This window comes from Phoca vitulina, unplaced genomic scaffold, assembly GCF_004348235.1.
Source record: "Phoca vitulina isolate PV1807 unplaced genomic scaffold, GSC_HSeal_1.0 scaffold7, whole genome shotgun sequence".
In the NCBI taxonomy this organism is placed as follows: domain Eukaryota; kingdom Metazoa; phylum Chordata; class Mammalia; order Carnivora; family Phocidae; genus Phoca; species Phoca vitulina.
In genome coordinates this window covers 40,096,660-40,120,430 of record NW_022589710.1, presented here as the reverse complement: position 1 = coordinate 40,120,430, position 23,771 = coordinate 40,096,660, and the positions used below count along the sequence as shown (strand labels likewise).

At 51.5% G+C, this 23,771-nt stretch overlaps 2 protein-coding genes across 4 annotated transcripts; one reads left to right on the top strand and one right to left on the bottom strand.

Annotated features, from left to right (window-relative positions):
• Nucleotides 1-2,799: 2,799 nt before the first annotated feature.
• LOC116633090 lies at nucleotides 2,800-15,359 on the bottom strand. Of its 2 annotated transcripts, none has more exons than XR_004299565.1 (4): nucleotides 14,836-15,359; nucleotides 7,607-8,013; nucleotides 6,607-6,904; nucleotides 2,800-5,237 (listed from the first exon to the last, which is right to left on the bottom strand). XR_004299565.1 is itself a non-coding variant. In XM_032405393.1 (4 exons), exons 1-4 carry the CDS (start codon nucleotides 14,870-14,872, stop codon nucleotides 5,059-5,061), a joined length of 918 nt encoding a protein of 305 aa, XP_032261284.1. In that variant the 5' UTR covers nucleotides 14,873-15,359; the 3' UTR covers nucleotides 2,800-5,058. The 2 variants fall into 2 exon arrangements, 1 of the variants encoding a protein (XP_032261284.1); XM_032405393.1 differs by having other exon boundaries at nucleotides 6,607-6,901.
• A 234-nt stretch (nucleotides 15,360-15,593) lies between these two features.
• Nucleotides 15,594-23,448, top strand: ZFP36L1 (ZFP36 ring finger protein like 1). 2 transcript variants are annotated; one of them, XM_032405391.1, is made up of 3 exons: nucleotides 15,594-18,253; nucleotides 19,219-19,311; nucleotides 20,651-23,448. In XM_032405391.1, the coding sequence occupies exons 1-3, from the start codon at nucleotides 18,197-18,199 to the stop codon at nucleotides 21,608-21,610; spliced, it is 1,110 nt and encodes a 369-aa protein (XP_032261282.1). In that variant the 5' UTR covers nucleotides 15,594-18,196; the 3' UTR covers nucleotides 21,611-23,448. The 2 variants fall into 2 exon arrangements, with proteins under 2 accessions (XP_032261282.1, XP_032261283.1); XM_032405392.1 differs by lacking the exon at nucleotides 19,219-19,311 and having other exon boundaries at nucleotides 15,599-18,253.
• The last annotated feature ends 323 nt before the right edge of the window (nucleotides 23,449-23,771 follow it).

Genomic DNA, 23,771 nt, shown 5'->3' with positions numbered 1-23,771 from the left:
AGGCTGAGATCGCCAGAGGAGGCAGAAAAGAAAGTGCCTGGAGAGCCTTGGAGGAGGCTGAAGCTAAAGGAAGAATCCCTCTTCCTTTTAAAAGAATAAGCCAAAGTGCTTCATGAAGGACTCCAGAAAACCCCTTTCATGCCTCACCCACAGATGATTTGCTGAACGCTCATTAAGGGGAAAACAAAGAGGTGGTTTTGTTTATTTATTTAAGAGGAAAAATGAATGAGCTGTGACAAAACAATTTGAAACCAGGCCCCTCCGAGACCTGGGCTTTCACTTCCTTGATGGGAAGTAAAACAGAGAATCGAATCCCCCTCCAAATAAAAGTGAAGTTAATAATCAGACAGCTCGCGCCCTGGCCACATCCTGTGTCAGCTCCCTCCCTCCCTTGGCTCACTGTTTAGAGCTGCAGAGCCGCCCTCCTGAAGCCCAGAGTCAGTTTAACTCTCTCCTTCCCATCCCAGGGAAAGCCCAACCCTCTGGTGCAGGCGGGCCTCTGCAAGGCCGGCTCTCCCCAGGCCGGCCCACGTGGGCCTGTCCCCCACGGGGCAGCCAGCCTGCCTCTCGGGCTCTGGCTGATCAGTTTAACAAGCCCCGCTTAGAGTTGAGTGATGTTTTCTGCTTGTCTGCAGCTGTACCCGGGCAGTTTTCCTTTCCTTCTCCACCCTTCCAGGGCACCACTAGCTATCATTTCTCCTCCAGCCTCAGGGCCTCTGCTCTTCGCAGCCTCCAGGGCCTGGTGGTCTCAGGAGGTGCATTCTGATAGAAGGAAGCACAGATACTTGGGTCTTCTGGTTTGCGTTGAGAACAGTGCTCTGTGCATGTCCCCGAGCTGCTTTCTATGAAGACTTTAGGCTTCCTTCAAATACCTTCCCACCTTGTAGCACAGCTATTTCTTCCAGGAAACGTGGGGTTGTTAGTAGTGCATCCCCACCAGGCTGAGGAGGAACCCTTGCTAATATTTCTGAGGGCGGTTTCTGTCTAGCCATCGTTGTAAGCCCCAGCTCTGCCCTGTAGGCCCACTTGTTATAGACAGAGGCCCGGAAGGCTAAGCATCGTGTCCATTGTTACAGGGCTGGTAACTAGCAGAGCTGGGATTCGAACTCAGGCACTGTGGCTCCGAAGCTCTCAGCCCTCGCCCTCGAGGTCTCCCAACAGAGATTGTTCTCTTCTCCGGAGCCAGGGCGCTTGCAGAGAGTTTAGAAGAATCCCGCGAATGCATCTCAAAGTTCCCAAAGCCCAGGGACCTTTCGAGAGTGTTCAAATTTTGTGTAGGGAGGCCTCCCTCCATTCTGTTTCTTCCTAGGGAGGAAGTGCAAAGGACATGCAGCCGGCGGGGTGGACAGTGGTCTGAAGGAGAGAGGCTAGGGCGTGGAGCAGGTTGGGATGGGACAAACACTTTCATCACTTGGCAAGAGGCCATAGAGCAAGAATCTAAAGACTTGGGGTGGCTGCTTCCTGAGCCACAGGACTACCTTCTGCTCTGTCCCCTTGTCCCTTCCGGTCCTGTAGCCCTCACCTAAAGTCACGAACGCCTTCTCCTGGCTGGCGCTTGTCTCTAGAAGCCACTTACCAGTTGCCTGGGGACAAGTGGCAAAGACTCATGAACTGGCTCTGTGGGTACCTGCCTCTCCTGGGATCCTGGCCTCTGGACGCCATGGCTGCTTAGATTTGTTCTTGGAAGGGTTGTTGGTGGTCCACTCACCTTGCCCAGCCATTTGGCACCTCATCCCTCTGACCTGGGAGGGTGTGTTCTGCTGCCCCCTGGGGTCTGGAGGCCTTCATGACCACCTGCCTGTAACAGCCCGGGTAGGCTGGAGAAGCTCCCTGTAGGGGTGCGCTGCTGAGCACAGGGCCTGCTGTCCATCTGTGTGCCCTGAACTCCTTGCCCCTGTCTTTGGGAATGAGATGATCTGCTGATCGTCTTCCTTCTTAGGATGCAGTTTGCCATTCAAAGCCACGGCCCCGAGGGGAGAGTGCCCTATTCCTCATTTCTCAACTCATTCTTCAACTAGAGAGAAAGTGGGGGCCTCCAACCCAAGTGGCCCGTTCTTCCCAGAGCAGGGTGACCCTTCTTGAGAGGGAGAGGACAGCAGTGGCTTCTGTGACACCCAGTAGGATTCCCAGCCCAAAGAGGTCTCAGAGTATGTGTATCTTGAGTTTGATCTAATTGCGATGTTTAAGTGAGGCCACGGCCGTTCAAACAGAACACCTAAGATGGGGGTGCCTCCAGTATGGTCCCGAGAAGCTAAAGGCTGACATTTGCCAACAACCCCTCAACTCAGACCCATCCTTTATCAGTGCTGACTAGTGCTAAGATGCTTCATGTACATTAATCTCATTTAACCTCACACCCTAGGAAATGGGGCACGTATGATTCTCCCCATTTTCCATTTGAGGTTAGAGAGGTTGCCCAATCTGCTATAATCGCTCTATGCTGGAAAAAATAATTCATCGTGCTTTAAAATACATTGAAACCAACCGAAGGATAATTTTCACTGAGTTTAAAAGCAGTGCCAAATGAACACCAGTCTCTTTGACGGTTTCTTCCCAGGCTGGGAGACCCTGAGCGACGGGCCAGCACTCTTGGTTCTCATGTGTGTGGGGGGAGGAGGGCTTGGGGCACTTTCCTACCCCCTGGGTGGTGGTCTTCCTGCCTCTTCTCCAGCCCTCCCCACTCCTGGCAGGTGTCCCACAGCCTCCTCTCCTGTCCAAGAGCACATGTCCTCAGGAAGTAAATATCATGTTGCAAGAACCAATAAGACAAGAATCCCTGAGTTAAAAACGTTTCAGCTTTTATGAACTTAAGACATTTTATTATGGAAAATTTCAAACACATACAGGAGGAGACAGAGGTGTGTGATGAATCGCCATGTACCCATCACCAATATCACCAACTCCTGGCCAAGCTTGTCCCCTGACACCACCATCTGCCTCCCCACCTCCCATATAATACTGAAGGAAATCCTATATATCAGGGCATAACATTTCATCTGCCAGTATTTCAGTATGTATCTCTAAAAAAAAACGAGGGGGGCTCGTTAAACTTAGCCACACGGTCTTTATGTCACCTAAAAACTAACAATACCCCTTAAATGTTAACAAGATTCTGTGAGTGTTCACATTTCCAGAACATTTTTGAACTCTTTGCCTTTCTACTTTAAGAAGGAAAATTGGCCCTGAAATAAGAATTTCTCAGCATTTGGTCATATCCTTACAGTCTAGCTCCTAAAAGGACAGATCTCTGAATTTGGACAGAAATGCCCGGTTATTAAGTATCTGAGGCTCGTGATCCCTGCGTAAGCTTGCTCCCCCCACCGCCCTTGGCCTGGCCGGTGCTGGGCACATGGGGGGTGCTAGGTAACTACGTGCTGGGGTTCACGGAAGGATGAACACATGCAAGGGTGGGGATGCAGCCGAGTTGAGCTAATGCGGGAGGACTGGAGTGCAGCCCCCTGCGTCCTCCCACCCACGCTGTGAGTGGCTGTCCTTGGCTCTCCGCGCAGTGCTCCACCCGCCAGCTGCCTGGGCCTCCTCTGGGACCCTCTCCTCTCTCTTGCTCGGGATACTTGACTGTGTTCCAGTGACTCCGTGGAACCCCACTTTGTGGGGCCTCCAGCCTCCCTCTTGGTCTTGCCAATTCGCTGCTGAACACACAGCAACAGTTGACTGGGGGTGCTTTTAGGGAGGGAGGGCTGCTCACATGTGCCAAGCGCCTTGCTCATCTGTCCTCGCGGCCGCGGCCCCAGGAGATGGGGGTTGCTGTCACGGCCATTTCCTAGCGGAGACTAGAGGAGGCAGGTAAGTCCCCTGCTTGCCTAGGTAGTGCCAGTGCCGGGATTTGACTGCGGTCAGCCTTGAACATGGGCTACTCTCCATTGGTTCCCAAATGTTAAGACTCGTTTGGCAAACTGCTCGGCAGCGTGGCCCGGGACCAGGCACTTAGGATTTTGAGGACAAATCTCAACAGGTTGGGATCTTCAATCACCGTGCACTTTTCCCGGCAATGTTCACATCTTCCAGAACAGATATAGCATGACTTATTATTATACACACCCTTATTAGGAGATTAGCTCAGTTGAATGGAATAAATTTTAGGTCATTCAGCCTCTAATTTCCTGGTTTGTCTTTTTTCATGGTTAAATAATAGTTTGAGTCATAGATTATACGACTGTGGCAGGTTGGAAGGTGAGGAGGGAGGAGAAGAAACCGGGTTGAGTATCCAAGGCTACAACCTAGACGTGATCCCTGCTGTACATTTGGCCACATCTCTCCGTTTTTGATAGAAGAAAAATGTGACTTTTGGAACGTAGAGAACCGGGGTCAAGTACTTAAGAATTCTTGGGGACAAGGGCCGGTGTGCACACTGTTTCCTTTGTCCCAGTCAATCAGAGCTCAGCTTGTGTGGCTTCCCCTTGGCTGAACTTTGGGGGAGCAGTTTTAGGTGGCCTGGGGAGGCTCAGACCCCTGTGCACCAGGAGGCCTCCTCACCCGCTGCAGATGGCCGGGACGTGCCAATGCGGGGTGCTAAACCAAACTCACATTGTTACTTCCTTTGCTTCTTGATTTTGCCTTGGTCTGGTTCAGCTGTCTCCCGGAGACCCGCTGCCCTAGAGAAACGGACGACTGGGCAGAAGTGGGTGTGATTAAGTAAGGGAAATGAACGACCTGGGCAGACACAGACAAGAGACACTGGCTGACTCACGGAGGAAAAGAGGGGCAACAGAAGGCTGAAAGGCCCAGCTGACAAAGGGAGAGGAACCAGGGTCTTCTGCAAGTGTTCATGGGGTTTATGGATAGGAGGCATTTGAAGGTGAACTTCAAGAAACTAAGCTGTTTGCCACCTATCAATGAGAAAACTGTAGCTATCTTTAGGTCCCAGTTGGGAATGCCTGGAAACAAATTTAAATCATCTAAGTTGTTTCCAAAAGTTGCATTTGCTGGGACCCCTCTGGCTCTGCACAGAGTTGGGTATGCCTTCTTCCAGGCACCCCAGCTGTGTCTGAGGGCTGGGTTAGCCCTGGTCCCCAGCAAGGTGGCTGGGAAAAGCCCGCCCTAGAAGATGGAAAGTGGATGGTACAGCTGCATCGCCCCGCAATGCTTCTCCGTCACGGAGCTGCTCCTGCTCAGATCTCCCAGTGCGCCCTCCAGAGGGCACCATGATGGAAGCCACCGGACTCTGGGGTGAACTGGAATGGTTTTTGGCCTTGGTCCGGGGAAGATGAGCTCTCCCTCTGAAAAAGACCAACGGTGGCGCTGAGCTGGGGAATTGTAGGAAAAACAAGGGCATGCAGGAAAGCTTGTTTAGGACTGTCCTCTGCTCAGCCTTAGAAGAGTCTGAAATCCACAAAATGCACTAAGACTCAGAACATTACTGAATGTGGTTGGTTGAGGGTCAAAGCAGTTTTAAACTCATTGCTGCCTCTCTTTCCCTCCTGGGTCTCTCTCTCTTTTTTTTTTTTTCTGGTATTGTTTGCTTTCACATTCTTCTCTTTCCAGAATATTTATAACTGCCCTTCTCTTCTTTTTCATTCTCAATTCCCTTCCCCACCCGACTCTGCCTTCTTAGCATAATTTTTCTTTTCTTTTGGCCTTCCTTGTTTTACATCTGGATTCCCGGATGGTTTATTTTGTCCGTTTCCTGAATTCCCCTCCTCTCCTGTTTCTTGTAGTTCTTCCTCTCCTTTTCCTTCAGCGTCAGTTCCCTCCCCTCAAGCTTTCCTTGGGCCACACAGGCTTTTAGTCTTGCTCATCTGTTTCAGCAGAGCTGGCAAGAAGGAGGCCACAGCCGGCAGGCAGAGCCACGGTGGCAGAAGAGGACCTGAGCATCTGAAGATTCTCCCGCAGTGGTGTCTCTGGAAGAGGAGCCCCCTCCTTGGGGAGGGGAGCTGGGGGACAGGGCTCCTCTCCCCCCACCTCAAGGGTTCACATCGGCTGCCAGGCCGGGGCTGAGGGCCGGGGCAGATGGTGTTTCCTCCACGGTGTGTGGGCCTGGGCCCCACTGCTCAGGGAGGCGGTGGAATCCGTCCCTCTCTGAGTGGACAGGTGGGGGATTCACCAGCTTCCACCCTAAAGGCTGGCGCTCAGGGGAGGTGCATGCCCTGGGAATGTATTCCTCGCAAAGCTCTGTGCTGTGGGTGGGACGACTTGCAGCCTAGGGGGCTGCCTCCTGGGGGAGTCTGGGTGTCCTCTGAGAGTCGCTCTCTGGCTGAAGACCCGAGGCGGTTTCCCGGCAGAAGGCCCTTCCCTCCCAACACCCCCAGCCCAGCCAGCGGGTGTTTTTAGGGCACAAGGAGAATGCAAGTGGTGGCTGATCATTTCAAGGTGTCTTAAAGGCGGTTGGCCACTGAGGAGAGGAGCTACACAGAGCCTACCTGTGGGAAGCCCTGAGGGTCAGCCCCATACTGATAGAAGCAGGTGGCACTTCTCGAAGGGTGCAGTGGCAGAGAAACCCTAGAAGTCGCAGCCGCGCCCCTCCTGTGTGGAGTGACGGGGGGGGGGGGAGAGGCGCGTCCTGGCTCTGCTCCCCAGCTGTCTGAGGCAGATCGACTGGAGTCCATCTGGCCGTCCCCCCCCCCCCCCCCCCCCCCCCCCCATGCCTACCTCCCACCCTGGGACGTCGGTGCCACTGGGGCCTGGCTGAGCTCTGGGCGGGCCTAGATGAGGAGCAGCTGGGTCGATGCGCACCCGGGGCTGCGCTGCATCCCGGGCTGCCGGGGCCCAAGAGCACCAGCTGGGTGTCCGTCGGGCCGCTCCGTCTTCTCCTGGGCCCCGTGGTGATGGTGGCCGCGTGCTGCCCTGCAAGTGCCACCAAGGGCTCCTTCGCCTTCTCCACGCCTTGCTCGCCTGCCAGGTCCCCTCCGTTCCTCATCATCTTCATCAATGTCCAACGTTCCTGCTACTTTAGAAAAATAGCGTTGATTATATAGAAGCTGGAGAAAGATCTTTGCTCATTTTATATTTTGCTTCTGTTTTCTAAGCCTTCAGCCCTAGAGTCTAACTCTTGGGGTCCAGCATCCTTTCAGACTCTAGAACCAGAAGCCCCAGGAGCCCAAAAGTCCTCCCTCGCGGGCCCTGAGGACCTGCCATGTCTCTGGTTGAAGGCAAAGCCTCCTTCCCTGCAGAGGCCTATCCTAGTCCGGAGGAACAGTTAGGGGACTTAGAGGAAGGATGGTGAACTTTCTTCTAAGTTCTCCTCTCAGCTCTGGCAGGAAGGCTGGGGGCAAAGACAGGCCCCTCTCTCTTTTTTTTTTTTTTTTTAAAGATTTTATTTATTTATTTGAGAGAGAGAGAATGAGAGAGAGCACATGAGAGGGGGGAGGGTCAGAGGGAGAAGCAGACTCCCTGCCGAACAGGGAGCCCGATGTGGGACTCGATCCAGGGACTCCAGGATCATGACCTGAGCCAAAGGCAGTAGCTTAACCAACTGAGCCACCCAGGCGCCCAAGACAGGCCTCTTTGATGTAGGAATTTGGGGGGGCGGTAGGATCCTAGTGGCCTCTCACCCTTCCCACCTGAGCCCGAAGAGCAGGCTCCTTACACCCTGCGGCCTCAGTGCACCTCGTTCCTGCCACCTCCCTCCGCCTTCCCTCTTCCCACATACCACGTTGTATAAATATTTACACCCCCAGGCTGGCAGGAATCTTTCCCTAGCCACTTCCACGGTCTCTGGGAGAGCTTGTTCTCTCCCTGAACAGCTGCAGCAGATCTGGTTGCCTTTGGTCAGACGAGGGCAGGCCCTGGTTTGGGGGGCCCATGGCCCCCGCAGGGTGGAGGGTGCAGTAGGCGGGAGAAATTCAGCTCGGAAGAAGTCACAGGGCTGTGGCAGAAATCCATCCTCTCTGTGGCTGCCTATGTGATGAGCCTCCAAGAGTTGTCTGATCCCGGCTCTGGCTGGGGAGGTGGTCCTGCTTCTCAAAGGAACAGCTCCCCAGGGTGGGGTTGGTCCCTTTCTGGGCTGGGCACTGGGGGAGAGGGCTGGAGGATAATTCCAAAGCAAACTGGCTGGGGCTAGGACAAAAGAGAAACTTAGTTTACTTGTGAGCACAGTATGTCTGTGGCCTTATTCTCTCTGAAGCAACCACCCCAGTTAGGAGCAAGAATCCCCTGGAGAATCTTCATGTCAGGCCTCTCCCGGCCTCCTGCCCCAGGCCACTCTCCCTCCCACGAGTCCCCGAGTCCCCGTTCAGTCCTTCTACCTGGGGGCTGGGGAGTGGAGAGGATGATGCTCCTTTCCACATCCTCCCTGGTGACCCGGGAAGCAGGAGTTTGCCAAGGAACGAGACTGTGTGCGGTACTTCTACATATTCTCATGTAATTATTTGAGTCATAAGCCCAGCAGATTTTTTAGCTTCCTTGTGTGTGTCTCCTCTTTCTGTCCTCAGAGAGCGAGCTGCATAGCAGCAAGTTCCGCGACCCAGGGCCCCATCTTTCTCTGGTCCTTTCGGGTTCAGTGGGTACCTCTGAGAGCCAGTCGGTGGACACAGAGCTCACCTCCCCTTCCTGTGCCTCAGTTTCTCCCACATCTGTGGGAGGTGATTAACCTGTGTTCCATAAAGCATTCCAAATTCAGCACAAGAACAGGTTTTTAGGAAGCAACATAGTGGTTTCATTTAACCCCCTTTTCTACGTATGGGGGGTGTGTGTGACACGAGAGACCGTTCAGGTATCAGGCAGAGGAAAATGTGTGTTCGGTGCTTGGGGGAGGCTGAGGAGAAGGAAGACAGGATTAAAAAGGCCTGGATTTCATATCCAAGAACTACCCAAATTCAAACAGTAGAGCCACTGAGGATGGTGTGGGGTGTGTGGGATTGGGCAGGGTGTGCTGATGCGGCCAGGGACAAAGGTACCCACACTTCGTGCCAGAAAGCAAACGACCAGGTTCAATCTTCTCACTCTCTTGGAGGGCTCAGACCCCTTCTGGGAATGGGAGAAGAGCAGAGGTCACAGGTGCCTGGATGAGATAGCTTGGTGTTCCATGGGTAGAGAGCCCCCCTAAGGTGCGGTGGGAGGGGGCTGGGTTTGGCCTGCTGGGGAAGGCACAGGGAGGAAGCTGGGCAGCTGCGAGATATTCCTGCTTGCTGTCGGCCTGCCTGCTTCCCCGCCCTCCAAAGGTGAAACAAAACCCAAATAAAAGCCTGACCCGGCAGATATTAATACTCCAGAGCCAGGGCTGGTGTGCAAGCAGCCACCTCCTCCCCCTCCTTGTGTTTCTATAAGCGGCTGAAATAAATTTAGCGAAACAACCCCACCCGTCTGAGGGCCTAAGATTTCAGAGCAGGGTGACTCTTTCCCCTGAAAGCCCCTGTTTTTCAGAGCCGAGAGCTTTTTGTTTAAATTCTCTTTGGGAATGGAATGCTCTCAGTCTGAGATAATCATGGTCCTGCAGTCACCTACTCCTCATTGACGACTACGCCTTCCACACAGCATGGCTTGCCAGAAAGCTGATCTGCAGATGGGCTCCAGCTTCAAGTAGTCAACGCGATGGGGCTAATGCCTCGTTGGATCCACTCGGGTATTTATTGTAAGATTATTCTTCACAGTGTCTGAATGTTCAGGCAGGCCCCTCCGCTGTCCGTCATGAGGGCAGCGGTTACGGCTGGCTAAGTCACTAACGTAGAGAACCACTGACTGAGAGCCTACCGTGTGCTAGGTTCTGTTCCAGGCACTGCGGGTTGAGTTGAGAACAGAGCATATGTCCTCGTGGGAAGGGAGATGTCAAAAAGGTAAATGACTATAAAAAAAACCCTTGCAGCTAATGTTGTCCTTAATAGGAAAAGACTGAATGCTTTCCCCTAAGATTGGGATCAGGTGAGGGTGTCCACTCTCACTATGCCTATCCAATATTGTATACTGTAAGTCCTAGACGGGGCAATACGGCAAGAAAAAGAAATGGAATGCATGAGATTGGAAAGGAAGAAATTAAGCTGTTCCCTTTTGTGGATAACACAATTGTCTATGTTAAAAACAAACAAACACACAGGGGTGCCTGGGTGGCTCAGTCGGTTGGGTGTCCGACTCTTGATTTCCGATCAATCATGAGATTGAGCTCTGTGCTGGGTGTGGAGCCTGCTTGAGATGCTCTCTCTCCCTCCCCCTCTGCCCCAGCCCCTGCTCACGTGCATGCTCTTGGTCTGTCTCTCAAAAAAAAAAAAAAAAAAAAAAACCCAAACCAACAACAAAAAAACACACACAAAAAACAAAACCGAAGGAATCTAAAAAAAAAGCTTACAACTGAAGTGACTTTTGTAAGATCAAAGGATACAAGGCCAGTACACACAAAACTGTATTCCTGTAAGCTAGTAATGAAAAATTAGAAACTGAAATTAAGAGAAATATTATAATAGTTCCTCCAAATGGGGAAATAGTAAGTATAAATCTAACAAAACATGTATAGGATTTATATGCTAAAAACTACAGAACACCAATTAAAGGAATCAAAGACCTCAATAAATAGACATACCATGTATGTGGATTAGAAGACTCTACACAGCAAAGATGTCATTTTTGCTGAATTGATCTGTAGATGTAATGCAGTTCTAATAAAATTCCCAGTATGATATTTTTTTGTAGATATAGACAAGCTGATTCTGATTTTTTTTTTAAAGATTTTATTTATTTATTTGACAGAGAGAGAGAGCACAAGTAGGCAGAGTGGCAGGCAGAGGGAGAGGGAGAAGCAGACTCCCTGCTGAGTGGGGAGCCCGATGTGGGGCTCGATCCTGGAATCCTGGGATCATGACCTGAGCTGAAGGCAGACACTTAACTGACTGAGCCACCCAGGTGCCCCTGATTCTGAAATTTATATGAAAAGGCAAAGTAACTAGAGTAGGTAAAACAGTTTTGAAAAATAAGAATAAAGTTGGAGGAATTACACCACCTGATTTTAGGACTTAACATAAAGCTACAATAATCAAGACAGTGTAACATTGGCAAAGGAGTGAACACACAGATCAAAGGAACAGAATCAAGAGACCCATATAACTATGGCAAACTGATTTTTGGACAGGCACAAACAATTCAATGGAGAAATGATAGTCTTTTAATAAACAGTGCTGGGATTGGACATGCATAGGCAAAAAAGCAAACCTCAATCTAAATTTCCCATCGTATATAAAAACTAACTCCAAATAGATCATAGATCTAAGTGTAAAACATAAAACTATTGAACTTTAGAAGAAGACGGAATCTTAATGACATAGGGTCAGGCAAAGAGTCGTGGATGGGCCACTAAAAGCATCATCCACAAAAGATAAAACTGAAAAACTAAACATCAAAATGAGAAACTTCTGCTCTCTGAAAGATATTTTCTTTCAGAGAATGAAAAGATAAGGTGCAGACTGAAGAAAATATTTGCAAATTACATATCCCACAAAGCAACTGGAGCCAGATTATATAAAGAACTCTCAAAACTCAACAGTAAGAAAACAAATGACCCAGTTAAAAAATGAGCAAAAGACTTGAACAGATACTTTACCAAAGAGGACATACGGATGGCAAATAAGCACATGAAAGATGTTTAACATCATTAGTCATGAATGAAAGGCAAATTAATTCCACTACGCAACCTATTGGAATGACTAAAATAAAAAATACTGACAATTTTAAGTGTTGGTGAGGTTAAGTGATGTAGAGCAATCAGAAACTCTCACATATTGCTGTTGGAGATGCATGATGTTGTATCCACTCTGGGAAACAGTTTGGCAATTGCTTATAAACTTCCACATACACTTACCATTTGGCCCAGCAGTCCCACTCCTACTTACTTACCCTAGAGAAACAGGCAGGGTGTTCACACAAAAATCTGTACACAAATGTTTACTGCAGCTCTATTCATAATGGCCCCAAACTGAAAATAATCCAATGTCCTTCAACAGATGAATGGATAAACAATGGTGTACCCATACAGTGAAACAGTAGTCTTCAATGAAATGGAACGAACTACTCATACATGGGACAACACGGATAAACCTGGAAGGCATTATGTTGTGTGAAATCATACATAGTATGCGATTCTACTTATATGGCATTCTGGGAAAGAGGAAATGACAGTATAGAGAACAGATCAGCGGTAGCAGACTAAAGGATGGGGAAGGGCATGACTACAAGGGGGTAGCATGAGAGATGTTTTGGGAGTAATGAGCTGTTCTGTTTCCTGATCACGGTGGTGGTTGCATCAATCTATTGATGTTAAAAGTCTGTACACCAAATATAGCTCAATTTTTCTGTATTAAATTAAAAAGTAAAAAAAATGTTACAGGAACGAATATATACTCAAACTGAAATAACTACTCTGAAGGAAATGAACATGGCATGAGGACATAAGAGAGATGATAGATACCTTGCCTTGTTGAGGGGAGGCGGACTCCAAGAATGGTTGAGGAAGTGATGCTGGAGCTGGATTCTAAAGGATAATTTACAACTTACTTGGGCCAAAGGAAGGTCAATTCAGATAGAAGAAATAGCAAGTGCCAAGGCCCTGGGGCAGAAGGAAGTATTGTTCATTTTCATCTGAAACTGACCAGAGCACAGGGAATGCCCTGGGGGGTGGGAGAGGTGGTGATGGGGAGGGAGGGGTATGAAAGCCCTGGCTGGAACAGTAAGAGAGTCAGATTCTGCGGGACTGAGGCTATGGTTTTATTCTAAAAGGATGGGCAGCCAAGGGTTTTAGGCAAGTGTAACAATAGATCAGATCTAGGTTTTGAAAAAGATCCCTGGGCTGCCCTAAGGAGAGGGGTTTGAGGGAGAGTGGGGATAGAGCCTAAGTAAGTACACAGGAATCTTGGAGTTGGAAAGAACCTCTACAACTGGGTTTCCCAGTTTGGGTACTATTCACATTTTGGGCCAGATACATTTTGTTGTGGGGGCTGCTGTGTGGTTGTTTAGCAGGCTATCTGAACTCTACTTTCTAGATGCCAATAGCATTGACCTTCCTTCCCCCAACAGTGACAACCAAAAGTGTATCTAGACACCGCCAAATGTTTACTGGGGGGTGAAATCATGCCTGGTTGAGAACTACTGCTCTAAAAGAAACAAATCCAGTGTTTCTGGCTTCATAATAGAATCATCTGGGGACCTTTGAAGATACAGATGCTGGGCCTCACCCCAGACCAACTGAAGTGGAATTTGTGGAGGTGGGGTGGGATGGGGTGGGACAGGGCATCTGTATAGTTTTAAAAGCTCCCCAGATAATTCTGCTCAGAGTGATGGTTGAGCACCACCCGTCCAGCCCAACGCTCTCCATCTACAGGGCAGAACAGGGAAGCCCAGAGTAGAGGATGACCTACTGACCTAGAAGCAAAGGAGCTCTAGAATCCAGAGTCCTGACTCCTAGACCAGTGCTCATTCCATTAGACTCTGTCACCTCTTAACAGCTGCACAGAACATGCCCTGGGCAAGCTGCGGAAGCCCAGCCTCCCTGAATGACCAGCTCTGGCCTTCTGAGCCTCCCAGGGCTAAAACTGCCATCTCCCCTCGTGGCAGAGCCCAAGCCCTCCCTTTCTGCCACTGCTGGAACCTCTGTGATCCTTCTACTCCCAATGCCAAATGTAGGGTAACCAACATGTCCGAGTGGTTTCAACGGCAAGGGTCAGTAATGCTGAAAAAATGTATTACGTATTGTGTACCTACTCAGGACCTACTCCTGAGGCCCAGGTAATAGAGCTGCCCTCATCCTCAAGGAGTTTCTAGTCCAGTGGGAATAAACAGATAATTCCCAGAAAATGCAGCAGAAGGCTGGAGCGCTGTAGGCCGCAGGGGCAGGGCGGGGAGAGAGGCGGTTTGCCTGCTCAGGGAGCTGCCTGAAATCCCAGCAGAGGAACCTCTTGAGCAAAGCCCCAGGGAGGGGTGTGCAGCAACCACCAGCAACTGCGAGCACTTTGGAGTGACTGCAGGGCAAGGGGCTGTCTGAGCTAAGCACTGGCTGGAAGAGTTTAACCTTCCCCACCATCCCAGAGGCTAAGGGACCTGCTCGAGGTTGTGCAACTGGTGACTCGCAGAATTGGGCTTCCCATCGAAAAGTTTAGGTGGCTCAAAACTCATCAGCTTTCTTGTGTCCCTAGGCAGGCCCAGGCAAGAAAGGAGGAGGTGAAGCAGTGGTCAGCTGACCATTTCATGGATGTTTATACTGAAGAATCCTTTTGCAAAGTGAATACTCCTCCAAAGGTGTTTTGTAGGTGTAATAAGGCCCCCAAGAATGGTTTAGGTTACATACAATGGCTAGGCAGATAAAAGGTTTCTGCTGCGCTTGAAACTAAGCACTTCATCCGCCAGTTTTAGGCAGTATCATTATCCATATTCTAGAGATGAGAAAACAGAGGCTTTGGTCAGGGTCTTGAAAATGGCAGAGCCAAGGTTTGGATCCAGATGGCCCAACTTCAAAGTGTTGGACCACTGATTCCCAAACCCCTAACATCTGAGTCACTAGCAGGAAATTACTAAAAATGCAGATTCCTGACCCCACCTCAAAGCATCTGATTCACTGGGCCCGGGTCCAAGCAGAGGAATATGCATTCCACGGGCACTGCAGGTAAACTCTAAGCCAGGTAACTCTCAGGCCGCACTTGGCCCTACCTCCCCCTCTCTCTAATCCAGACACCTTGCAGCTGTCCCAGGGTCTCAGGTAGAAGAATTTGGGGGGTGGGGGGCAGGGCGAGACCCAATCCAAAGAATTTGGGGGTTTATGCAAATGACCTGAAGCCAAAGGGTTCTGGGATGGCAGGTCCTGTGTTGCAACCAGGGCCAGGAGGGGATCCCAGGGAGGGTGCCTTGGAGGGTGCTGGTGACGGTGATCAAGGCCGCGCCGACTAGGGGCCCGGCGCCCCACTCTCTCACCTGCTGCGAGGTGCGCCCACGGTCCAGATTGGCTCATGAATATGTCCGTCGCGCTTCCTCAATTCCGAGGACTTTCACTTTCCTCCTTGAACAAAACCTAACACCCCCAAGCCAAAAATACCTGGTTAGCCCCTCCTCGAGAGGGTATCGGCTCCAAGGGAGCAGCGAGGGCCCGAAGTCGGGCCTTGGACGGGGGACCCGGCCGATCGCCTCCCGGTCGGAAGCGGCAGTGCAGGTGAAGGGGCGGCTTCTCCCGACCCGGCGCGAGTTAGGAACCCGAGCGCCGACCGCTTGGCGAAGGAGGCGGGGAGGGCGGCGCACGGCTTTTGCCCGGCTTCCTGCCGCGGTCGGGGCTCGAGGCCATCCCCGCCGCCTTCGGGCACCTGCAGAGCACGTCCGGCCGAGGCGCGCCGGCTCGGGCCCCCGGACTCCCAGCCCTCCTCGGCCCGGCTGGACGCGGCTCCCCGGCCCGCCGGGTCAGCGAAGGGTTAAGGAGGCTCGCTCCCTCCCCCCGGCTCCCTCACCCTTGGAAAGTCCCTGAAATGACGTTTCAACCCGACAATTAAAAAAGAGTTTAATTATAGAGACAGGCTCTGAGAGCTGGAACAAACTCGGTGGGTCGGCGGGGCCGGTAAACAACTCCGGAGCGAGCGGGCCAGGCCGCCGCCCCGCGGAGCCCGCGCCCCGGGAGCGGGGGAGGGGAGCGGCGGCCGGGAGTTGGAAAAGCGGAGGAAATTCGAGGAATCGGCATTCTCTTTCGGGGGGGGGGGGGGGAAAAAGAAAAAAAGAAAAAAAGCCTTTTTAGCTAGCCTGCGGCGCCGGGGCCGCGTGACGGTACTTCTGGCCGGTCCTGCAGCCGCGGGGGGACAGCGGGTGCGGGCCGGGCCTGGGGCCGGGAAAGCGGCCCCACCCGCTCGGGGGGCCCCTTCCCCCTCGCTTCTCCACCCCACCTCCGTCTCCCCAGCAGAGCTTCGCGAACCCTCCAGAGTTAAAGACCAATGGGCCTTTTTTGGTGGTGGAGGGGGAGGGAGATAAAAAGACGAAATAGCTTCACATCAGGACGCAGACTAACCTTGTGGTTTTAACGCGCAGCCTGCTCTGTCCTGAAATCTGGAACTCATTACCTCATCACCAAGAAACTGCACGAGCCCCCCCCCCCCCTTCTTGGAGCTGGGGAAAGGAGCGAGCAGACACCCCTTTAAGAAAGAAACCTACACTTGTATGATTTAAATTAAGGTGGATGGAAGTTATTTCCCTTTCTGGCGCTTGCCAGATTTCAAGAAAAGCTGCAAAATGGGAGCAGGGGGAGGGAAGCAACAGGAGGCTGGACGGCAGCAGAAGGAAAGACAAGGGGCAGCAGCCGGGTTAAAAACGGGGGCCATCATTTTAAGTCTGAGGGGCCAAATAAAAGCAGACCGGGCTGAGATCACGTAGATTCGTGGCTGCAGCAAAAGTTGTGTGTTTCGCAAAGATGAAAAACAACCGGTTCCTTTCGTTGTGATTTGGAAGTTTTCCCTGGGTCTGCTCGGAGGTTGACGAATACATCAGAAATGTAATAAAAATGCGTGTGTGTGTGAGTGCGTGGGTGGTGGTGGTGAGAGCGCGACTGGAGCGCTCTGCTCCGCCCGCCCTGTCCTTTCCAAAGAAACGTGCTCATAATGGGGTGACCTAATTACATCGCAATGGAACCCGCTCTTAGCCACTCAGCGCTCGGGGTTTCATAACAGACCCGGCGGCCTCGAGTGCTGGGAAGAAACGTGCGAGGGCCGAGGAGGCGGCCAGGCACGCGGGGAAATAGGAAAGAAACACAGCCCCGCGATTTCCGCCTGGGTCTTCGCTCCAGCACCCGGGGGGCCGTGGGCGACACGTTAACAACTTTTTATTTGGGTGGATGGAGAGGCATCCGAACCTAACAGTAAATATATAACACTCTTAAAAGAAGTAATCTATTGGGGGGTGCTTTCGGTTTCGAGGGTCCCGTACCTTCCTCCCCCATGCCGCCAAAACAGCGCAGCGTGACAAGCCATATGTTCCGTTCCCGTGGGGGCGGGGGAGAAGCAACAATAAGTTAAAAGTGTCGCCTCCCCCATTTCTTTACCTTCATTCTTGCCAAAGTAACTTTTTTTCATTGTTCAAGCGTCTAGGGGTGTGTGTGTGTGTGTGTGTGTGTGTCCCCTAGTTCAGAGCGCGCGTGGGAAGTTGTGCGTTAATGATTTTTTTTTTTTAATTGGTGGGGGGGCGGACTGGAAAGGGCATTCATGAGGGTTCGGGTTTTCTTTATGAAAACTTTAAGGTGGGACGCGTGAAATAAATCCCACTCCCAGGCCTGTTAAACAAACAAGCAATCGGCCCGGGCGGTGGTCTTTTCCGCCCCCCCCCCCGCCGTCCGGCTGCAAAGCGCAGGAGAGTGTAGGCGCGTGCGGCGCGCGAAATCGTGCTGCGCTCGCCCCGCCGGGCCGGGTCCTCCCCGGAGAAAAAAGTCTCCCTGGAGTTTCCCCCACCACTCTACCTCCGCCACGTCCTGCTGAAAAAAAAAACAAAACAAAAACCCGAAACCCCTAGACCTGAATGCTTTGTGCGTCCCAAATTCCCGATCTCTTGGCCCTGCCCGGTTGCGGAAGGCAGCCGAATGAGGACGAGAACTCGGGAAAAGAGTTAAGTTGTGGGGGGCACTTGGAGAAGTTTCAGGGGAGATCTGCTCAAGATGGAAACCGCAGCCCGGGCGCTAAGGACGGGCTTCTGCTCCCGCTTGCAAAAAGAGAAAGTCGAGCCCGCCTTCCTGCCCGACAAAAAAACAACACAACAACAAGAACCCCGAAGAGGGTGGAATGAATGATGTCACAGAGCCGCGCTCGCAGCCTGACAAAGGGGGGGCGCGCCCCTCCCCCTCGCGCCGCTCGGCCCCAGAGAGGGGCGCCCCAAGCGCCGGGTAGCCGAGCGAGCGGACTCGAAACTTTTCCTCTTTAAGAAAAAAAAGTTGTGCGCTGCTCCCAGTTGGTTTTTTTTTTTTTTCTTCTTCGGCTTCTTTCCTCGTTTCCCCTCCCCCTTCTTCCTTTTGAAAGTTTCTTTTTTTTCCACCCGAGTTTGACCGCATGGCTGATTCAACTTCAGTGTCAATCAACTTTTTTTCCCTCCTCTTCCTCATTTAAATAAGTTTAAAGCTCCTCCTCCCCCGGCCCACCAAATCTGAACTTTATAAATTGGGCTTCGCGCGCCGCGGCCGAGGAGAGTCAGAAAGGCGAGGGGCGCCGGGAGCAGGCGTGTGGGACTCCAGACCGGAGAGCCGGAGGCTGCGCCTTCCCCGCACCGAGACCTTCGCGACACACCAGATCCCCGTCCCTGCCCCGTGCGAGCGCCCAGGATGACCACCACCCTCGTGTCTGCCACCATCTTCGACTTGAGCGAAGTTTTATGCAAGGTAAAGTGGGGTGGAGGGTTTGCTTCTCAAAGTTTCCTTTTTCCTTTTTTGCCTAAAGAAAGAACCCCCAAAAGTTCAGGTCTTGGGAAGCAGGGAGGAGAGGAGGCGAGGCGATATGGGTCTTTTTTCGGCCTCATTTTCCACCCAGTTTAAAGGAATTTGGCGCTCTCCACCCTGAGTTTCAACAGGTCCTCGCGGCGACTGCATAGGAATTTGGAGACCAGAGTTTTGGGGGGCGAAGTTTGAGTGGCGGGGCTGCCCGGGGGACGCGGGGCATTGGCGGACTGGGGCAGTTTTGCGGTGGTTCTGTCGTCCCTAATGTGCTGCTTGAGCCCGGTTTCGCTGATCTGCTAGGGTTGCCCGGTGCGCGCTCCGGGTCTCGCCGCCGCCGGGAGGGGTTCGAGTCTCTCCAGCCACACCGCCAGCCTGTGGGGTCAGCAGGGGCGCCCCTTGGGGAAGTTGAGTCTCGGGAGGACGCTTTGCTGGGAGATTTCCTCCTCTGATGTGGAAGGGCTGGGAATCTGCGAGAAAAAGGCCAAGAGTTGTGATTCAAAAGGATGTTGCAAAACGGGTTTGCAGTGGGGCTTCCTTCTGTGATAGCCTACAGTGCTGCAAACTTTGGGATGAAAATGGGACTAGGGTTGAACCCCTTACCTGTTTTCCGAGGGGGTGGGGGGACTCGACAACAAAATGCCGGCCTGAGCTCAAGGGGCTCTGCGAGGAAGGATTTAATGGGGCCTCCTTAAGTGGTGTAGCTTGCCAGCCGGTGTGGAAAAAAAGCAGGTTTTAAACACCGAATGTTCCAGGAGTGCGGTTTAGGTGTACATAGCAAAAGCCAATGGATGTTGAATTATTTTCGCCCCCTCTCCCCAGTTTGAAAGCAGGGAGCTGCTAGGCTACTTTTAATTGCTAAAGTGTTTTGCCTTCTTTTAAACACGTCGGGTCATGTCGCTTTCTTTTCTCAGCTTGCTTCTCCAGTCGGCCCAGCTTCCAGGGCCCCAGGGCTGCAGGGCTGGGGTGCAAGGAGGCCGAGGAGCAGAAGAGCAACATCAAAAAAAGTTTGAATTTCAGCTTCTTTCCCTCCTTGCGCCTTCCCAGACTCCTGTTGCCCTGGCAGCTCCCTGAGCTCTCCTGCACTTTTCCTTCTCTTCCTGGCTTTCTCGCTCTTTGATCTATTTCTCTTTTTCTCGCCCTCTGCACAGCCCCCCTCCCCCGCAGGACTTTTTAAATGAACCTTATTGTTGGGAACCGGCTCTCAACTTGGTTCCTGTAATCCGCTCCGTGGGGTGGTTGCTGTTACAGATTCCCGATCCCCTGCAGCTGATCCTAAGGGACCAACTTTAGAATTTGCACAATGACACCCACATGGGCTGGGAGCCAACTCCCAGGTCCCCGGCTTTCCAAACCTTGGGTACAGATTGGGCAGGTGACCAGGGGCCCATTGGAACAGAAACCTGTTTGTGGTGGCTCTGCTTCCCTCCCCACAAATCCACTATTGACTAGGAGGCGGGTGGGGGGATTTGGTGCCTTCCTTTTCCTTCCCACCTGCAGCTTTGCGTTAAAGATTAAACACTGGCGCTCTTATCCAAGCCTGCCCTTGCAGCCAGAAGACTAACAGCAAAGGCATCTTCCCAGTGGAGGGGGTGGGGTAGGCTGAGAATGGTGGGGAGATCATTGTAGAAGGCACCCCTTCCCCAAGCATGGGGCAATGCATTTTGTTTTTAGGAATCCCATCCTTCCTTCTCCTGGCCCTGACCCCCACCGCCTGACCTAGGATTTCTCCTGCCCCCTTCCTCTCCCCCACCCCTCAGCAAGATAAAGCAAAGGCAGTCTGGAAACCTGTTGCCAAAGGAAGGGAACACTTCTGAAGGAGGAAGTGGAGAGTCTTAGGCCAGGTTGTGTGTGTGTGTGTGTGTGTGTGTGTTGTTAATGAAGGAGGGACTGATTAAAAGGGAGGTACTCATAGTCTCCTGAGGTTTACCTGGTTTTGTTAGGCGGAAGGGGAATCTGGAGAAGTCTTGAGTTGTGTGAGATATTTTGAGCTGAGGAATCTATTTGGGAGGTAAAGAAGTTAGATTTTGTGGATGAACGAGGTACTTTTGGGGACAGGATATGGGGGCACAGTCCAGGGGTGTGCAGGGAGTAGGGTGCATGTATAACAATTTCATAGCAGTGGGGATTTTGTGGTTTCTTCTGTACGGGGCCAAAGTAAAGCTAGGTGACTGGTCGTAGGGGGAAGAGTGGGAGGGGCTTGCCAGGACAGAGTTAGAGATGGTTCCTTAAAGACACAAGGGGCATTTCTGCTTGTGGAGGGGCTGCCCTTAGCGGTCCCTTTCTTGGCCCTGGTGGATGGCCTTTGTCACTAACCACGCTCTCTCTTCCCTCCCTTCCCTCCAGGGTAACAAGATGCTCAACTACAGTACTCCCAGTGCAGGGGGCTGCCTGCTGGACAGGAAGGCGGTGGGCACCCCTGCCGGTGGGGGCTTCCCCCGGAGGCACTCGGTCACCCTGCCCAGCTCCAAGTTCCACCAGAACCAGCTCCTCAGCAGCCTCAAGGGCGAGCCCGCCCCAGCTCTGAGCTCTCGCGACAGCCGTTTCCGAGACCGCTCTTTCTCAGAAGGGGGCGAGCGGCTGCTGCCCACCCAGAAGCAGCCGGGGAGCGGCCAGGTCAACTCCAGCCGCTACAAGACGGAGCTGTGCCGGCCCTTCGAGGAGAACGGCGCCTGTAAGTACGGGGACAAGTGCCAGTTCGCGCATGGCATCCACGAGCTCCGAAGTCTGACCCGTCACCCCAAGTACAAGACGGAGCTGTGCCGCACCTTCCACACCATCGGCTTTTGCCCATATGGGCCCCGCTGCCACTTCATCCACAACGCCGAGGAGCGCCGCGCCCTGGCCGGGGCCCGGGACCTCTCCGCCGACCGTCCCCGCCTCCAGCATAGCTTTAGCTTTGCGGGGTTTCCCAGTGCCGCCGCCACCGCCGCTGCCACGGGGCTGCTGGACAGCCCCACGTCCATCACCCCACCCCCCATCCTGAGCGCCGATGACCTCCTGGGCTCACCCACCCTGCCAGATGGCACCAATAACCCCTTCGCCTTCTCCAGCCAGGAGCTGGCGAGCCTCTTTGCCCCTAGCATGGGGCTGCCTGGGGGTGGCTCCCCAACCGCCTTCCTCTTTCGGCCCATGTCCGAGTCCCCTCACATGTTTGACTCTCCCCCCAGCCCTCAGGATTCACTCTCGGACCAGGAGGGCTATCTGAGCAGCTCCAGCAGTAGCCACAGTGGCTCTGATTCCCCCACCTTGGACAACTCAAGACGCCTGCCCATTTTCAGCAGACTTTCCATCTCAGATGACTAAACCAGGGTAGGGAGGGACCCCCTGCCTACTCCACCCCTCCCATCCTTACCCTCATCTCCCTACCCATCTGATTCCCGACAACCCCTGCATTAACAAGGTTAAGCTCAACCCCTTTCCCCCAGAACCTTGGAATGCCCCCCCCCCCCCCCCCCCCCACCCCCCCCCCCCCAACGTAAGGACAAGTCAATTTGTCAGTAGCTTCCTCTGGCTTGAAACCCCCCTCTCCTCGATTTTATAGCCCACTTACCACGCATGACAGACAAGTCCCATATTTGTCAGTAGATGCCTTTTTCTCCCCCCCCCGGCTTAAGCCTTAAGTGCCAAATCACAAAAGAAAAAGCAGTAACAGTTTACAGAAGCAATTTAGTGCCTTGTAATCTAACTTTGTCACTGTGACTACATTACCTCTTCAGCGCCAGAGGGCACCCGTGGGCCTCCCGGAGCCTCTGCCCATGGGGAGGGGGAGGGGACCCAGAACCAGCAGCTCCCTCCACTGGCGACCCAACTGCACCTTCCCTTATTTCAGCCTCCCACACACTTCCTCCTCCCTCTCCCCACGACCCCCACACCCCTCTTGGGAGAGTTGTTGCCAGACTCGGGTTTTTGGGGAAACCTATCTTGACATTCAAAACCTTTTTCTTCCCGACCTGAACCTCTGTTGACTAATCTTGCCTGGGTTCGTGTAGGTCTACAGGAAGGAAGACTGAAAAAGTGGATGAAGATTGTGACATAAGTGGGACTTTGTGATTTAATTTTTTTTCTTTTCTTTTTTTTTTTTTAAGTGGGGAGGATGGGGAAGCTAGATGGACTATGAGAGACTTGATTTTGGTGCTAAAGTTCCCCAGTTCATATGTGACATCTTTAAACAAAAAAATAACAAAAAAAATGAGAGAAAAGCTAAAAAAACATGTAAGGGGTGAGCAGTTAATGGTATTCATTCCACATACAATATCTGTGTAAAACGATTTCCTGTAGAAGTAGCTTTAATGGTTTTTGCTCTAGAATACCGTAGGTCTATCCTTAGAGCACTCACGCCATGCTTTTTTCCCTGGGTTTTAAACTTCATATAACTTTCAGAAATTGGAGAGCAAAAATTTTGCTTGTCACTGCACATCAATATAAAAAAGCTTATTTAACTTATCAAAACGTATTTATTGCCAAAACTATGCTTTTTTTTGTTAATTTTGTTCATATTTATCGGGATGACAAATCCATAGAATATATTCTTTTATGTTAAATTATGATCTTCATATTAATCTTAAAATTTTGTGACGTGTCTTTTTCCTTTTTTTTTCCACAGTTTTAATATATTATTCTTCAACGACATTTTTTGTAACTTTACACTTTTTTTGGTTATTTTATTTTAAAAAAATGAAAAATTAATTTAAAAAAATGCAAAAAACTGTTGGATTATTTATTTTAGAAATTTCCCCCCTTTGTGTTGGACTGCAAATTGAGTTTCTTCTTCTTTAGGCCTTTTCACAGCTAGGACTGAGAATGTATGTCAAAGTTCTGTGACAGTACAGAAGGAAAACAACTTTTATGTATGGCTTCTAAAAGGGAAAAAAAAAAAAAAAAAACCTTTTACTTCCACGTGCCCATCTCAAGACATTCCGATTGCAGATTTGAGGTTCTGGATTCCAGGTTTGGAGTTTTCCAATGTTAATGCAAACAGAACTGGCACACACATTAAGATGAATGTAATTATTATTCCTCTTGCTGGTCACTACCGTCGCTTTCTATTTCTCTTTCTTTGTGTGAATTTATTTAAAAGAAAAAAAAACTTTTTGTAACAACTATTTGCAGTTTAAAAATCAATAAACCCCGTTTTTTTCAAGGAAAAAAAAAAGACATCACGGGAAAGACATTGAAGCAATTGCTAGTATTACCCACATTTATCCATCGCTTACTGGGGGCCAGATAGTTTGTTAAAAACTCTATATGTGACAGGCTTTATAATCTTTATACATGGCTGGGACATGCGTGGAGCTGGGCAGAATCTGATGAATGGCTTTTGTTTACTGAGCGGGGTAGGCAGGCTGGCCAAGGGATTGAGAGATAGGAAAGATGATGGAGGGACAGCTGAACCAAGGAAGCTAAGAGCCGGATGGGTGGGGAGGAAACAAGGGCATTTTGTGGGAAGGACATGGGGATGGGGGGG

Coding starts and splice junctions, on each gene's coding strand:
- LOC116633090 (XM_032405393.1), bottom strand. CDS start 14,872: ATGAGCCAATCTGGACCGTGGGCGCACCTCGCAGCAG. Junction 6,902..7,606: donor GTAAATATTTATACAACGTG/GTATGTGGGAAG, acceptor TTTCTAAAGTAG/CAGGAACGTTGGACATTGAT. Junction 5,238..6,606: donor CCGACGTCCCAGGGTGGGAG/GTAGGCATGGGG, acceptor GGTCTTTTTCAG/AGGGAGAGCTCATCTTCCCC.
- ZFP36L1 (XM_032405391.1), top strand. CDS start 18,197: ATGACCACCACCCTCGTGTCTGCCACCATCTTCGACTTGAGCGAAGTT. Junction 18,254..19,218: donor TGAGCGAAGTTTTATGCAAG/GTAAAGTGGGGT, acceptor TTCTTTTCTCAG/CTTGCTTCTCCAGTCGGCCC. Junction 19,312..20,650: donor GAAGAGCAACATCAAAAAAA/GTTTGAATTTCA, acceptor CCTTCCCTCCAG/GGTAACAAGATGCTCAACTA.